At 41.3% G+C, this 15,806-nt stretch overlaps 1 protein-coding gene across 5 annotated transcripts; it reads left to right on the forward strand.

Moving 5' to 3' along the window:
- Positions 1–234: 234 nt before the first annotated feature.
- On the forward strand, positions 235–14,032 carry raf1a (Raf-1 proto-oncogene, serine/threonine kinase a). 5 transcript variants are annotated; one of them, XM_061056936.1, is made up of 18 exons: positions 235–535; positions 3,438–3,664; positions 4,192–4,304; positions 4,421–4,523; positions 4,612–4,769; positions 5,152–5,241; positions 6,846–6,999; positions 7,476–7,595; positions 7,755–7,779; positions 8,280–8,395; positions 8,879–8,996; positions 9,187–9,271; positions 9,414–9,590; positions 9,670–9,716; positions 9,843–9,961; positions 10,084–10,215; positions 11,038–11,172; positions 11,259–14,032. In XM_061056936.1, exons 2-18 carry the CDS (start codon positions 3,464–3,466, stop codon positions 11,397–11,399), a joined length of 2,034 nt encoding a protein of 677 aa, XP_060912919.1. In that variant the 5' UTR covers positions 235–535; positions 3,438–3,463; the 3' UTR covers positions 11,400–14,032. The 5 variants fall into 5 exon arrangements, with proteins under 5 accessions (XP_060912919.1, XP_060912918.1, XP_060912921.1 ...); XM_061056935.1 differs by lacking the exon at positions 235–535 and adding an exon at positions 1,190–1,682; XM_061056938.1 differs by lacking the exon at positions 235–535 and adding an exon at positions 1,191–1,682 and having other exon boundaries at positions 7,476–7,535.
- The last annotated feature ends 1,774 nt before the right edge of the window (positions 14,033–15,806 follow it).

A 15,806-nucleotide genomic window follows, 5' to 3' on the forward strand; every position in this document is an offset into this window, starting at 1 on the left:
ATTCATACAAAGCATGGGGGATGTTGTCATAACCTAAGGTGCGTCCTATTTAACACACACACACACAGATTTGTCATCATATTTGCCCTCACGGACTGAAATACAATGGCACTTTAGCATGTGGTGTGGAGTACCTTAAAACGCTTCCACAATGACAAAGCCCTGCCGTCATCCTCACAGAAACCAGTGTTTGGCATTTCTGTGATTTGTTTCATGGAATATCCTTCAGAAAGGACAACATTCAGTAAAACCAGACTAGAAAGTTAACCCAGATGAGTGGGATCACAGTCAGATCTGTTGCAAGCCAGTAATAGGCTAAGGCATTGTTTTCTTGCTGAAAGTGTCTGCTCCTCCTCTGTGGAAACATTGTAGCCTGATGCTGATCCCATCAAGACATACTGTCCAGGATGGTGATGAAGCTGTTTACTTAGACCAGGTCAACTCCAGCCTGCTGAAAGGACCTGTGAGCCATCTGTGATGATCAGGGCACCTCAGGGGACCCAAACGGTGATGCTACAGAGATGGTGAACACATGGTGAGTGTGGAGGGTAAGGTTTCACAATTGTTCTGTTTGAGAGCCAGTTTGGAAAATAATAAACCGTGGTCTCTTTTTTTACATTTGAAACCACTAAACATTTTTTTTATCTAAAGACAAATGCATCTCTGTCTATTTAAAACAGCCCCCCACTCTTAACGCCAGGTGGAACTCCCTTTTCTGGCCAGACATACAGTTTAATCTCGTGTATTTTTATAACCAGATAAAAGTATCAATGCATTCGTGAAATATAAGAAGGCTGCATAATACTTTCAAAATGCATCTTCCCCAAATCTCCAGATGATGGTGCACTTGTAGTCGGTAATACAAGTATTAGCCTAGCCTACTCCAACCTGGATAGGGGGCTGATGATTTTTGTGGATTTCTTAATGCAACATTTTTCTAAACGAATATGCAATGTAAATGATAAAGGCCTAATCTTTATGCATGCTTTAGCCCCGAAAAGTGACAATTTACCAATACGAGATCAACATTTGACGATGAATATAATATCAATTCAAACCTAACGTCATTTGTTTAGAGCTCAACATAAAGGAAAACTATAAACATTTAGGCCCATTGATTTCTTAAAAGTAAAAGCACTGTTTCATCATTCAAGTGGGAGGGCTTAAGTGTGCTAAAGTAGCGCAAGTGATGCTTGCAACTCTTGTTGTGACTGCGAGGTCCTGTTTCAGTCACTGGCGTCAGACGGACGCTCGACACCGAGTCAAACCTTTTTCACCTTCTCTTCTACAACGTAAATATTGATTGAAACGCGGAGCATTACCGAGCTGCTTCAGGCTGCTTCACGTTGAAAGTCCTCCGCGGGACTTAAGGAAATCCTTCGCCATGTCACTTTGAGGGTTCCGACGGATTTTTTTTTCTTCTCGCTTTTACTTGCCGACATTTGGAGATATAACTTTTCCCTCTGTTATATCAAAGACCATCTCATAAAATAGACCAGCCCTGTGACCTTCGCTGCTTTCTTCAACGGTACATTAAGCGAATACCAGATAATTTGCTTCAACTTCAGGGGTCCTTTCCAACTTTTTTCCTTTTTCTTTGAATGCGTTGCAAATATGATGATGTCACCGACGCCACTTTTTCCTGAAGTTATGGCGGAGCGCAACTTTTCTAACTTCTCTTGGTAAGCATACACAGGCTACAGGCTCCTAGCATCGCTACGACTTAAACGGTGTCTTAAATGCTAACGTTAACTGTGAAAGAGCTACTCCACACGGCACACGACCGAAACATGCATCGTTTTTGAACTAGTAACATTTGAATGGACTGTGAATTTAGCTGTGCAGTGAAGTTTAACGACATAGCTAGTTCGCCTCTTGAGGGCCTACGGGCAATTTCACAGCAATAACTGGATCTACGAGGCCTTTTAAAAAAAATACACGTAGCTACCAGTGGCTTCTTTCGTCGTGCAAACCGTGCACACATTTCAGTAGGCTTATTTTACTCAGTTTGCGAAGAAGTTGGATTTAATAGGGACTCTTATTGAAGACGTTCAAAAGTCGGTTTAGTTAGACCTTCTTATCAAACTTATGCTAACCTGCTGCTGACATTGATCTCACCTAGTCTACATCTATGACTTTGGATATTTCAATCCAGTAGGCTGATAGAAAGTGGATGCAGCACTTAGTGCATGCCTGTAAAGTTGACTGTGGTAAGTTATGCAGACTGGCCTGTTTTGTAGAACAGATCCAAGCAAACGGGAGTAAAGGCTACTTTTCTGTAGATACCACTTCTTTCTGAAGGCATCACAGCCCTTGTTTGAATTCCCCCAGCATGGTGAAACGGGTGTATTTCTTACAACAAAGTTCCTGCTTCTCTCTGCCGCTGACATACCGGTCATGTGTGCTGTGACTGACAGCTAACCACTAACTGCAGTAAATCATCTCTTCCCTGTTAACATGTCTTTGTAGAAGGTGAACCAGAGATAATGAGCAGTTTAGCTGGGAGAAAGTATACACATTGAAAATGACAAAACAAGAATCAGTGGAACTTGCCACGCATTTTTGGCAGCAAAAAAAAACAGCTTATGTGTTTGTGATAAGGGTTGATAACCAGCCACTTTAGAGTTTCAAAAGGTTTCTTTTTGTTGGAGCACAAATGTTTTGTTTAGTTTTTCAACCTCTACATCTTGTTTTTTTTTTCTGTATTATTAGATTGTGTTTTTAATCTTAAACTGCACGTTACAAGATGTTCAGTTGCAGTTGTCTGATGCCCTGACTATGCAGAAGAAAAAGGATCTTTTGGAAGCACACGTAGTTAATAACACAGGTGACCTTTGCGGCGGCCTGCTGGGATTCTCCGGGTCTGAGTGGATTAGTTTGTCTACATTGCTCTGCTGCTGCCTCTCAAATCAAAAGGAAAGGAGAAATGCTATTTTTACCTTTTTAAAAAAAAAACTACAACAACAACGTGGTATTCTCTGTACTCCTACTAAATTAGTAGTTAGAGTTTGCGAAGCATATAGGGCAAATAACAGACCAGCATACACAGGTTGTCTTCTCTTCTCATGTCACACTTCTAAAAGGCTCCATGCTAGTGTATTGACTGACATAACCTCAAATGGACCAAAAGCCCAAGAGGGGTTGTTTCACTTGGTGAGATTATGTTTGTGGATTACAACAAACAAGTTAATGATGCACAATTTAAATCCAGGTTTGAGTTGCTCTGTTTTTCTTACCTGTGGAATCTTTTGTTTTGACTGACTTTCATTCAAGCCTGAGATTCTAATGATAGATTTCCAGTTTCATTTGATGGAGGATTGGATGCAACAAATTCCCCTGCAAAGAAGATGGAAAACTATTGTGATATTAATGAAGTAATCAATTGATGCTGTGGACTACTAATATAGTTTGTGCATGTGTTTTTGTGCTCTTGTCAGACCATTGCGAGTATTTGACTTAACTAATGGAGCACCTCCAGGGAGCGTGGAAGACCCTGAGCAACGGCTTCGGAATGAAGGACTCTTCGTTTGAGGGCCCGTGCCTCTCGCCAACCATGGTCCAGGGTTTTCCCTGCCAGCGACGCTCCTCAGATGACAGCAAGATGCCAGACTCCAAGACTAGCAGCACTATCCGTGTCTACCTCCCAAACCAGCAGCGCACTGTGGTGAGTTGAATCTGGCATACTGGTAGCATATGGACTTTCAGGCTTCTTGTTAGGCTGATGGAATACTGTAGTTGTAGTTACCTATCAGCATCAATCAGTCTGTATATGTTAAGCACCAATTCCTATTAAATGTTTTCTCAAGACACTTTACAACACGCTTCTGATGCATTTTGTAGATTTTCCTTGCCAATATAACTTAAGCCAAGTTACAGCAGCAAGGGAAAACTGCCTGTTAACTGGTAGAAACCAGTTGGTAACAGTATGTGTGGTATTAGCAGAAATAAGTATGATAATAGGCAGATCATTCTAATGTTAACATTAGCAACTATAATAAAAATGAAATGCGGGGTGACTGATAATGGTAATTATAGCAGTTGATGAGCAGCTCATAGACTCACTTTAACATTTGTAATAATGATAATTGATGTAAAATGTTAAGCTGTTGAAATCCATGCAATCAAGAAAGTCATCAGTGCATTTTTTTTTCTCCCCCCCCCCCCCCCCCCCCCCCCTCCCCCTCCCCCCAGGTAAATGTGCGACCAGGTCTGACTCTGTACAGCTGCTTGATAAAAGCATTAAAGGTGCGAGGTCTGCAGCCTCAGTGCTGCGCTGTCTTCAGGCTGCATCCAGGGCAGAGGAGGTGAGCTCGGCTTGTTGTAGTTGTCAGAGATTTGACAAACAACCCTGTTTACCAGCAGCAGTTATATTTCCTTCTTATATTATTTCCTGAAGATTTTCTCACATTTTCTGTCACAGTAAAAAGCTCCGGATGGATTGGAACACTGACTCCACCTCGCTTATTGGAGAAGAGCTGCTGGTGGAGGTTTTGGATCACGTTCCCTTGACAACACATAATTTTGTGAGTACCTGAAGCATTTATGATTTTATCCTCATCCCCGACAAAGTGCCACTGCTTAATAAAAACATGTTTCTTGTGTCTTTTTCAGGTTCGGAAAACATACCTGAAACTTGCATTCTGTGATATTTGCCAGAAGTTTCTTTTGAACGGTTTCCGTTGCCAAACCTGCGGCTACAAGTTCCATGAGCATTGTAGCACCAAAGTACCCACGATGTGTGTGGACTGGAGCAATATCCGACAACTTCTGTAAGTGTCTTCACCCTGACATGGGGATATAATGTCAGTATGTTGTGTAACACTAGTTTCTGAAGATAAATTCAGGAATATTAAAAGAAATTGAACATATAGATGTACTTAACTTCATCTTCACCCAAACACATCTGAGGTCATATATAATGTAGACAAGCTTACACCTTATTAGATGTCAACATTGTTTTCCAATCTCACACTGACAATAAAGGCATCTTAGTGTTCTTCTGCATGCAGGCAGTCATCATTATGAGATCTAAATTTTAACCTGCTGACCATTGTGATCTCATTCAGTTATCTGATATTTGAGTAAGCATACAGACTGTCCCACTCACTGTATTCTGTGAGATATTCACTCTTTGTCACCCTCCATCTTCAGGCTGTGTCCAACACCTGGTGAGAGCTCCGGCCCGTCACTGCCCTCGCTGACGTCCCGTCGAATGAGAGAGTCCTTAACTCGGTTTCCAAGGTGAGGCAGCTTTTTTTGCGCATGATTAATCCACATCCAATCATCCTCCTGATATTGATATTATGAGATGGGATACAACACCCAGTTGGGTATTGTCTTCTAAATGGAATTCTTCCCACTCCAAAGAAAACAAAACAAAAAAAGTGTTCATCGTAGACACATGCTGTTGTTTTGCCTTGGTGTAAAGATAACTATTTAGTTAAATCAATTCCTTAAAAGAATTAAAATAATAAAGCTAAAATATTTCAATGTAGTGCATACGTGTGTATACTTGACTCTAACCAATGTGATAGATGTCTTTTACTTTGTTGACATTCTTTTGTGCTCGTTATAAGTCTTTGTCTGCCGATCTTTGGCAACCCATAGATCAGAAGATTAGTATGACAATGTCATTCTTGTGAGTTTGATGAGATAACAGGAGGACCTACTCACACCAATCAGCTCTACTGCTACAGGCGGTCAGAACTTTAAGTTTAGACAGGCTGAGAGTCTTTGATTTCTGCATTTGAAAGTAACCATGTTGTGTCGTTTAAAGCTTACTTAAACCAGAGTGATGGAAGTATGAAGGATTCTGTGTTGACACCCACTGCATGTCCTTAAACGCATCGTTATAGGACCAGGATTAGGCTATGACAGGAGAGGCAGTGACAGTGACTTTTGATTGCAAGCACCTAGATTTGCAGAGAGAATATATATATATTAAATCTCAGCTAATGACTGGAAACTGAAATTGAGGTGTTGGGTCACTACATTCTAAAAAGGAGTGGAGATGTTTCAGCAGACTGTTTTCTCTGATTTGCCATGTTTGACCGCAGCACAGTTGTAGTAATGTTCTGATTTGTAAAGAACCTTAATTAAATCCCGTTTTTTAATGACGTCCTCGGCTTTATGGAGGCTTACAAGTCCAAGTACTGATGTAATGAGAGGCGTCAAAAGAGCCTGTTGTTTCAGGACCGCTTAAAACGGTTAAATATCGCTCTTGGCTGCCAAATTTGAACTCGCCAAGTATTAAGTTGTTCCATGCAGAGCGATCTCAAACCCTCTTTTGAAACAAAGTTTTTGTTTTGCTAGAAGGGGTTTGTTCTCGAGGAGTGCACTCCATTAGCACAAGTGTGATTTCATATGATCTCTGTTTGTATACGTCACACAGCTGGAGTTTCACTGTCCCCATTTTAACCAGCAGCCACAGTACTGTACAGTTAACCGATTAGTAACAGGAGCTGCACCAGGACCTTTAGTTCAATAGAATACTGAGGTTTATTTATAGACAAGGCAATACTGTTCTTTATATGTTGTAGTATGTTTGTGAAATTGAGAGTCTATGTTTGCAAAAGCCTCAAATCAGGCTAACATTTGGATTGTTTGCAGATCCACAGATAACAAAAACAGATAACAGCCGATGCTTCAAGTACAGAAAAAGTCCCAGTCCCAACTACAATCACACCCACCACAGTTCAATTTCTCAGAAGTCTGAGAATTCAGTATTTGCTCCTATAGGTGTCAGCTGTGTGTGTGTGTGTGTGGCTTTGAAGCAGTGACACAAAATGCTGCAGACAGACATTTACTGCTAAGTTCTTACAAACGATCCTTGTGCACCTTTACAGCTCTGCCCACCGATATTCCACCCCTCATGCCTTCAACTACACCACGCCCTACCCACCCACAGGCGGCGGTCTCTCCCAGAGGCAGCGCTCCACCTCCACGCCAAATGTCCACATGGTCAGCACCACCTTGCCTGTAGACAGCAGTATGATCGAGGTAACTACACACCATGTTGGACCCCTTGGGTACTCCTGCAGGTTCAAGCCACTCCTAAAATATCTCCCGACTGACATTGATCTTTCCCTCCTACGTACATCTCAGTCATTTCACCTATCTTCATCTTGCCTTTTTTTTTTCTGCCTCTTATCTATCTCTACATGAAGTAATCCACCTGGACATGGTGGAACCTGTTTTGTGCAATTCCCCTGATAGCATCTTATTTTAGCACTTTTAAAATGTGCAACTAAACTTCCCCCTGTTCACGTCTAGTTTCTGCTTTTCACTGCCAATGTTCTTGCATAATCAGCACACTGGTTTTGCATGCTCTCTTTTACATTTTCTTTTCCTATATTCTGTCCAGGTATAAACCTGGGCATCTCTCTTGTTATTTTCCCCTCCTCACTTTCCTTTACTGTGTCCTTTTCCCCCCCTGTCCTGACTGGCCTCTTGTATTATACCCTGCTGGGGAGTAGCTAGACTGCCTGAATACCTTCCCCAGCTCGTGGTGCCATAGATTCTGGCTGAAGAGGAAAGTAGGTATTGTGCACTTCCCCCAGTCTTATGTTGAGGCCTCACCTGAGAGTCCAGAAAAGGTTAGAAAGCAGTGTTTGTGTGGATGGCATGCATTGCACACAGGTTATTCACATCTTTTAGAACTGAAGTCAAACCATGAGCAATAGAAAACCACATGCTGCGCTGTTTGAACCTGCTGACAGAACTTTGTCCTTTTCTTTTTTTTTATGTCTCTGTAGGATGCGATGCGTGATCATGACTCCGGTAAGTGCTCACTCTGTATTGTGTTGGCATATTGTTGTGTACCGAAGTGCTTTGTCACACCTGCTGGCTTCATTCTCTGTGAAACGACTGTGTAGCCATCCCTGTTTTTCTTCCAAAATGGAAATGTCTAATCACAGCAGCAATTAGGTAATGGACTGAAAGTCAGACTTTAAAATATTAAATATTGATAGTCAGTAGAGAGTAGCAACATTCATCTATATGTTAGAGGCTGTTGGAAAGAAAGGCCTGAAAGAGGAAGTTTGCAGTTTGGAAGTCATTGCTGTGTCCCAAATCTATCTAGTATTTTCTATGCAGTCTGCAATGACCGACTAACTGGACAGAATTCCTTTAAAACTTTTTTATTAGACCCTAAACATTTTTCCAACCGGCCACACTAAATAGTCCTCTACATAGAATACCATTTGTACATCTCTGGTAAATCGTTTTGATAAACGTTGAGTCTTTTATCCTGAACAGCTTTTTCCCTTCTCTCCTTGAAGCTGGCAGTTCCCCTAACCAGAGCCCTACTGGCTGGTCCCAGTCTCATTCTAAAGCCCCTGCACCTGCCCAGAGAGAGAGGGCCACATCCTTCAACACTCAGGAGAAAAATAAAATCGTAAGTTTTACGTCTTGTTGTATTCAGCAACAGAAGTAACCCAAATGAATAGAATAATAAAAAAAATGTGTGTGTACTTTTTCAGTATTTAATCTATTTAGCTACATGGAAGGTTTCATACATACAGAGTTGATAAAAGGACAAGTGAATAGTCCTGATAAACCTTGTGAAAAAGAAACAAAATGTGAAGTCTTAATAGTGGGACGGGATGCAGTGGTTTGGCTTTAATTGGGCAGGTCCTTTCAGTTTGACAACTGTTGGAAAATACATGCATGCACCTTTTAATAAACAGAGATTTAGTGCACAACCTGGTTTGTATGCAAAGTGATTAATCATGGACACAACCACAACATTGCACAACAACATCTGCATCCCTATTTTGCTATTTTGATTATTTAATTTCACAACCCCTTAATCACGTGATCACCTGGTTCACCTATCTCACATGAGTTGCACCTTTTTTTTTGGTTTCTGTTCATCCAGAGGCCTCGGGACAAGAGGGACTCGAGCTACTACTGGGAGATCGAGGCCAGCGAGGTGTATCTGAACTCCCGCATCGGTTCAGGCTCCTTTGGAACTGTATACAAAGGGAAATGGCATGGTAGGAATGTGTTTCTGACGGGGCAGGGCACCTTTGGGTGTAGCTTTTAGCACTTTCACTTCCATTAACGTTACAGTTACCGGACACATATAATGGTTTGAAAGTTACCCATGTGCATGGGATACTTCTAATGTGAGCTTAAAGTGGATTTTACATGACAGGGTGTGTAAGCAGAGTTTTTGTGTTGCAGGTGATGTAGCAGTGAAGATCTTAAAGGTGACTGACCCCACACCAGAGCAGCTACAGGCATTCAGAAATGAAGTGGCAGTCCTGAGGTGAGGAATGCAGTGTTGTTTTTTTAAGCTAAAATATGAGTTTTGTCTGTCTTCTTGGTGAATCATCTTCATTGTTAACTTTTATCTTACCTTTGTTTTTGGTCATTTCCTTCTCTCCCCCTCCCCATGCCTCTGGTCACAGAAAAACACGACACGTCAACATCCTGTTGTTCATGGGCTACATGACGAAAGACAACCTGGCCATTGTGACCCAGTGGTGTGAGGGCAGCAGTCTCTACAAACACATTCATGTTCTGGAGACTAACTTTAAGATCATCCAGCTCATGGACATTGCCAGGCAGACAGCTCAGGGCATGGAGTAAGTTCTGAAGAACAGAGCTAAACCACTTTTTTTTATTGTTTTTTAACATGAATCTAAATTCTCCTCTCATTTTTAGCTATCTGCATGCAAAGAACATCATTCATCGAGACATGAAGTCCAACAGTATCCTTTCTTTTGAGGTTTTCACTATGAGCTTTCTTTGCAAGTTAATGCAGTTAACCCTCTCATACTGGTCAGGTCTGTGTTTACTGTGTTTTTTTTAGCTGTGATTCCTTGACAGCAGTGTAGACATCTTTTTGCATGAAGGGCTAACCGTGAAAATCGGTGACTTCGGTCTCGCTACGGTGAAGGCCAGATGGAGCGGCTCCCTTCAGGTGGAGCAGCCGTCTGGATCTATTCTCTGGATGGTCAGTAACACAGCTCTGTCTGAACTATCTTGAAACGCTGCTTGTCAGTAAACACATCAATTAAAGATGGTCAAACAGTGAATGTCATCCCTTCAGTTTATTTCTTGTCTGTGTGTCCACAGGCTCCTGAAGTTATCCGGATGCAGGATAACAATCCCTACAGCTTCCAGTCCGATGTCTATTCCTATGGAATTGTTCTCTTTGAGCTCTTGACGGGAGAGCTCCCGTACTCCCACACAGCAAACAGAGACCAGGTAATGTCTCATTATTTACACATGCTTACTGTATGTCAGGTGAAATGGAACAACACTGAATTCTTGGAAGCATCAACGTGCCACAATGTGGATGCAATTTGAAGGAGCCTTGGAGATGCAGGTTTTGTGCCTCCTTCATGTAAAACAGGGTTTTGGGACAACATTCAGACGTCAAGTGCTCATCTAGAACCCCAGTGTCATGGTGAAAGACCTCAGCCAGTGCAAAGACACTAGGTTGCTGTCTGAAGGGGGTAGTGGAGCTGGCCTTAGGCCCAGCATGGAACATAGGCGGGCACAGTGGAGCCACTGGCCTAATTTTAGACCCAGTAACACAACCCTGTTCATGTATGAGAAAAGGGGTGCATGAGTATATGCATGTCTGTGGTTTTTTGTCCACCCACAGGCCAGAGGACGTGGTCTGGATCATGCCTGGCTCCTTGTTCAGTCAGCTCTACTGTATCTGTATTCAGATTTGGATGGAGTTGCTGTACAAAGTGTTCCGAAAAGTTTGATCCGCTCTTGTTCCCCAACTGTCCTTGATACTGTAGAGTGACTTTGTACTGAGCTGACCTGGGAGCACAAAAAGTACTCCTGTTATCTTTTTACTCTGCAGCATCATGCACTTATGTCTTCACAGTATCAGCATGAGCATCAGTGCTTTGGACCTGTGTCACCTTCAGCATACTAGACGTATGGTGCCAAAGTAGATTAATTTAGCATTGATCGACTGTCTCTTCAGCTAACTTCAACTTGGACCATTAGTTAAATTATCAACATTTTAGATGATCAACGTTCCACTGTCTGTGGCTATGCTCCTTGCAGATTATCTTCATGGTGGGAAGAGGCTACTTGTCACCAGACCTCAGTAAACTCTACAAGAACTGCCCCAAAGCCATGAAAAGGTTGGTGGCCGACTGCATCAAGAAGTCCAAGGATGAAAGGCCGCTTTTCCCGCAGGTGAGTCCCTCTCTCAATAGTTATAGTCAAGTGAGTGTTTTCTTTAGCTAGTCCTTATTAATTCTCTTTTTTCTTCTTTTTTTCAGATCTTGTCATCCATTGAGCTTCTCCAGCATGCCCTCCCTAAGATAAACCGCAGTGCCTCAGAACCGTCCCTGCACAGAGCCTCTCACACTGAGGATATCAATGCCTGCACTCTGACCTCCACCAGACTGCCTGTTTTCTAGAGGCTCGGACTGCACTGCCCCTCCTCTTCTCCATCTTTGAATTATCCAAAATCGGCTGACTTCTCTACCTACAGATGCCAATTTAGACCTACAATTGTACAAGCAATCATACATAAACCCATGCTAATCAATGAAATATGTAAAAAAAAATTAAGAGAGGAGGAGGTCCACCTGAGATTTACAGCGGAAGGGAGTGCAGGCTGGCAGGAGATACCTCGAGGAGGTCCCTTGCTTATCGCTGCAATTATAAAGAAGTTTGCAAAGGCTCCATGGTGCCAATGCATTTGGTAATGTAAAATGCATTCGGTTTTGTAAATACATGCACGCACACCTACCTAATACAACAATAAATGAACACTGAAGGAAGTTAAAGAGAAAGACAGATACTGTATTTTTCTCTTGACTCTGGTTCTACGATGTGAAGAACACCCTTCTATGTTGCCGTCCTGGTTTCTGATGAAGAGGACCTTTGAAGCTTAAATGCCTTAAGAGGAAACAAAGCCTGGACTTAGATCCCGCACAATTCACCACCTCCTCATCACAAACAGAGTCGTTGGATGTAGTCCGTTTTGTTGCACAGTAATGTTTTTGGTTTTTTTGCATTGTCTTAAATGATAATGGAGTAGATATGGGAAATTATTGTCTTTTTGTTATGTTGTTCTTTTAATAGTCTTTATTCTTTGGGTCATTCTGCAGGAATTCTAGCCGGTCAGACAGCGAGCATGAGTGGTGATTGGAAGAAAACTGGATTTGCACAGTTTAGCAAAAGTTTTATTCCAACGGTCTCCTCACATTGGCTTCACTGCTCACTGCGCGAGTAAACGTATCTGTAGATTACCACACATTCTCATCTGTCCTCACTACGGGAAGAAGGTTACCAGGAGCTGGATATTTGGTGGTTGTCTTAAATATTTAAAATGATTTGGAAACTAATTTGTATTTGTTTATCATGTCTCTTTCAGGAGGTTAAACGTTTTATTGTGAACTTGGTGAGAGAGTTGTTTATTCAATATTTTAATAAAATTAAGTTAAATTCCTTTGCCAAAAAAAAGTGTTTCTTTTTTTCTACTTCTTTTGTCACATCCAACAACAGTTTAAAACTTTGTGTGGCCTCCTACTGTACATCACCTCGGCTTGATTTTAGAGCAGAAATAGAAGCAGGTGAGGCGAGCAGTTGACACCAAATTAACTGCTTTTCTCCTCGTTCACAAACATGGTAAAATCCCACACATGTGCAAGACTTTGTGGCACGGTGTAATGTTTGCTGTAGCAGTGGCAACGTGGTGTAACCTCACAGGGGAGCCAGTCGAGACACGTCAATGGGGTATTCCAGCATTGGCTGATGTGCACTGCAGAGCCACTGGCAGTATCAGTGGAACAGAAGTCATTCAGCAAGGGAGGACGTGATGGAAAGAGAGGACAGTTCTATTTTGTTTAAGTGTAAACATCCAACGTGTAAATCCTGCTGAGCCGGGCTGCTTTACTTGTTCACTCCTTAGAGCAGGTTTATAGTAAATAAATGAATATTTGTTGTGACCTAAATATTGAGTGTAGATTTTCCTCATGTTTTTGAATTGAGCTCAAGAGCAAGAAAGACGACGGACGATTCTGTAGGAATCCATCTTTTTAAATCACATGCCTCATCAGAGGGAAAGAATAGGTCTGATGTCTTTACAAAAGGAGCAAGACAATAAGAGCTTAACCATTGGCTGACCACGAGACGTCTATTTTTACAGCCGTTTCGCTTCATGTGTTTATGTGTTCTATTTCTGACAAGCCACACAGGCTGGCCAAAGTGAAACCAACAAGAACCCAAACACCCTACTACGTCCACACCCTACTGTAGCTCCACCTAGTGAGTGTCCCCGCACTTTGAATGTCAATTTTGTATTAGTTATAGTGTTTGTATTATCAGTAAACAGTATCAAAAGTAAAACGACAAATGATGTCTCTGAGGGTTCATGAGAGGATCATTGGGCTGGGAAAGTAAAATAAATCCAAAATGATACAGCAAACACTGAGACAACAGACAGATACAATGGTCCATGTTTCATTTTTTTCTAATTAATTCTATATTGTTTATTGTTATCTTTAACGTGTCATATTTATGTATTTAACACTTATATTTCACTTCCACTATGTATTGATTTGGTATACATTTGTTGTTTTTTTAAAGCAGCCACAAGCTAATAATGTGTGGCTGTTCCAGAAGCTTGACTTGTTTATGATGCAAATTGTTCTTAAAGTGAATGACTGTACTGTTAAATGTAGCTGAGTGAACATGTGACATGTTAAAGGTAGGGGAGTACATTTAGAAAGTAAAAGAAAAACCCAGTTTAAACACCATTACATTTTATTATTAGATTATATGATTCAATCTAACTCTCAGGAGTATCAAATCCAAAGTTTTTTTTAATTATGAAGGTCAGTTGGGCGCTGGTGGCTCAGTGGTTAGGGTGCCCCATGTATGGAGGCTGTGGTCCTCCAAGCGGGTGACCTAGGTTCAAATCCGACCTGTGGCTCCTTTCCTGCATGTCATTCCACACTCTCTCTCTCTCTCTCCCTGATTTCTGACTCTATCCACTGTCCTGTCTCTTCAATGAATTGCACAAAACGCCCCCCAAAAAAAATCATACAGGTCAGCAAATGAGAAAAACGTAGCTATCCAATGTCTTTCTCAGGACACTGGACTGGACAACAAGAAACCCCTCTGACAAAACACACTTAAAGGAAAGATACTTTTTTTTCTTCATAGCCAAACTAACTGATTGTCTCCAGTAAAACTAGCAAAGCTTCTCTCTGTGTAATAGTGTTCTCCAGAAGGCTGCTAGCCTCTCTCTGGTATAGCCTCCATCTGGTGATTAAAACCCCATCAATTTGACTATTGTATGCGTGCTATTTTCTCATGGGCCTACTATATAAGGTCACATTTTTATCTATGGCGCCTTAACTACAATTTCGCATGAAACAAATCCTGAAAACAATACGTTTCATGACCCTTTTTCAAAATGCTTGTTTTAATTGTGTGACAGTTAAGAGCAAACTTAAGCAGCATACAGAGCTAATTATGTATTTAGCTCTGTAGTGTTTAGGTCTTTTTTTTGTCACTGCTCCACCACTAGATGGCACCACAAAGCTCTGTATGACATGTCTTTAATGATGTAAGAAAAAAAGCTTTGTTAGTTTGTTATATTGTTTAAAAACTGCTTTACATGCCAATCAAGGATCCCTATGTTTATCTGCCTGCACCTTAAATCTTCCTTAATCATGAGATGGATCATCTTGCACAGTGTTTTTCAGCAGATGGTTCCGTGCAGAGTGACCCCATATAGGGCACAAGTAGTTCATGTTGTGCAGCAGATTGGCAGACAGCTGGAATGAGTCTATACGGAAGCTCCTCAGCTGGAGCTTCGGGGGCCCAAGAGTTATTCCAATTCGTGTTTCAGTGGCTTTTACTTTGACCAGGCCAGGCCAGGCTGCTTGTTATAGGGCAAAAGCATCAGCCCCATCTGGAAGCCAAACAGATGCATAATGTTGAGCTTTTTTTTTTGTCCAGAGAAGGATGTTTGTTAATGTTTGTTTAGGCAGGCAACATGAATCAGCTGTAGGATTGGTCTAAGACTTGGAAAGGTGTTTGATATGTGCTATGTAAATAAAGCTGCCTCGCTTTGCCTTCTCGAAGACAAATAAAAGATGTGACGGTCTTAACTGCTGTCGTCTGATTCCTGTACATCAGACATTACAACAATGTTTGCTCGCAACAGAGCATAGAGCGCCAGCTATGTCACTTACTCATCGATCACTGAACAACAGAACTGACTTCTGATCTTGTTTAAGAATACATGTGCCAAATTAAGCAAACCCATAGAATTAATGTATTTTCTGTGTAAGAAATCAAAAGTTAATGAATAAAATGTGTTCCTCCTGATGAAAGTGTTGGATCAAAATGTTAGTCCAATTTAACCTCCTGCACTTGTACAGGACGGTTCTGACAGAATCCTGAGCTTTTTGGTTTGAAACGCATGGACTTCATGGATTTATAATCTATACTCAGAAATATTGTTGTAAGTTACAGGAATAAAAGAAAGAATAACCCAAACAACCACTACTTTTTAGACAGTATTTACTAAAGATAATCACACAGCACACAGCACACATTACAATGATTATTATTATTATTATTGATTGTCTCGGCCTTGGATGGTTTTACATGAATGACAGAAAGCAAACGACTAAAAGACACACGTTTGTAGAAGCAGTAAATTAACTGAATACTAATTGTGCTTTCAGTAGGCAGACATCTCTTTCACTTTACATCTTGGTGCATATCATTGCATTGATAAAGCACCTTATCAATGCAATGATATGCACATATCAAGAGCCCACTTGTTTGCTGATGGTATATAT

The sequence above is a fragment of the Labrus mixtus genome, chromosome 15 (genome assembly GCF_963584025.1).
Source record: "Labrus mixtus chromosome 15, fLabMix1.1, whole genome shotgun sequence".
Lineage (NCBI taxonomy): Eukaryota > Metazoa > Chordata > Actinopteri > Labriformes > Labridae > Labrus > Labrus mixtus.

Bases quoted from the DNA above. Each gene is read 5' to 3' on its own strand.
- raf1a (XM_061056936.1), top strand. From the start codon at position 3,464: ATGGAGCACCTCCAGGGAGCGTGGAAGACCCTGAGCAACGGCTTCGGA. The intron at 8,997-9,186 runs GTAGGAATGTGT...TTTGTGTTGCAG, and splicing joins ATACAAAGGGAAATGGCATG to GTGATGTAGCAGTGAAGATC. The intron at 11,173-11,258 runs GTGAGTCCCTCT...TCTTTTTTTCAG, and splicing joins AAAGGCCGCTTTTCCCGCAG to ATCTTGTCATCCATTGAGCT.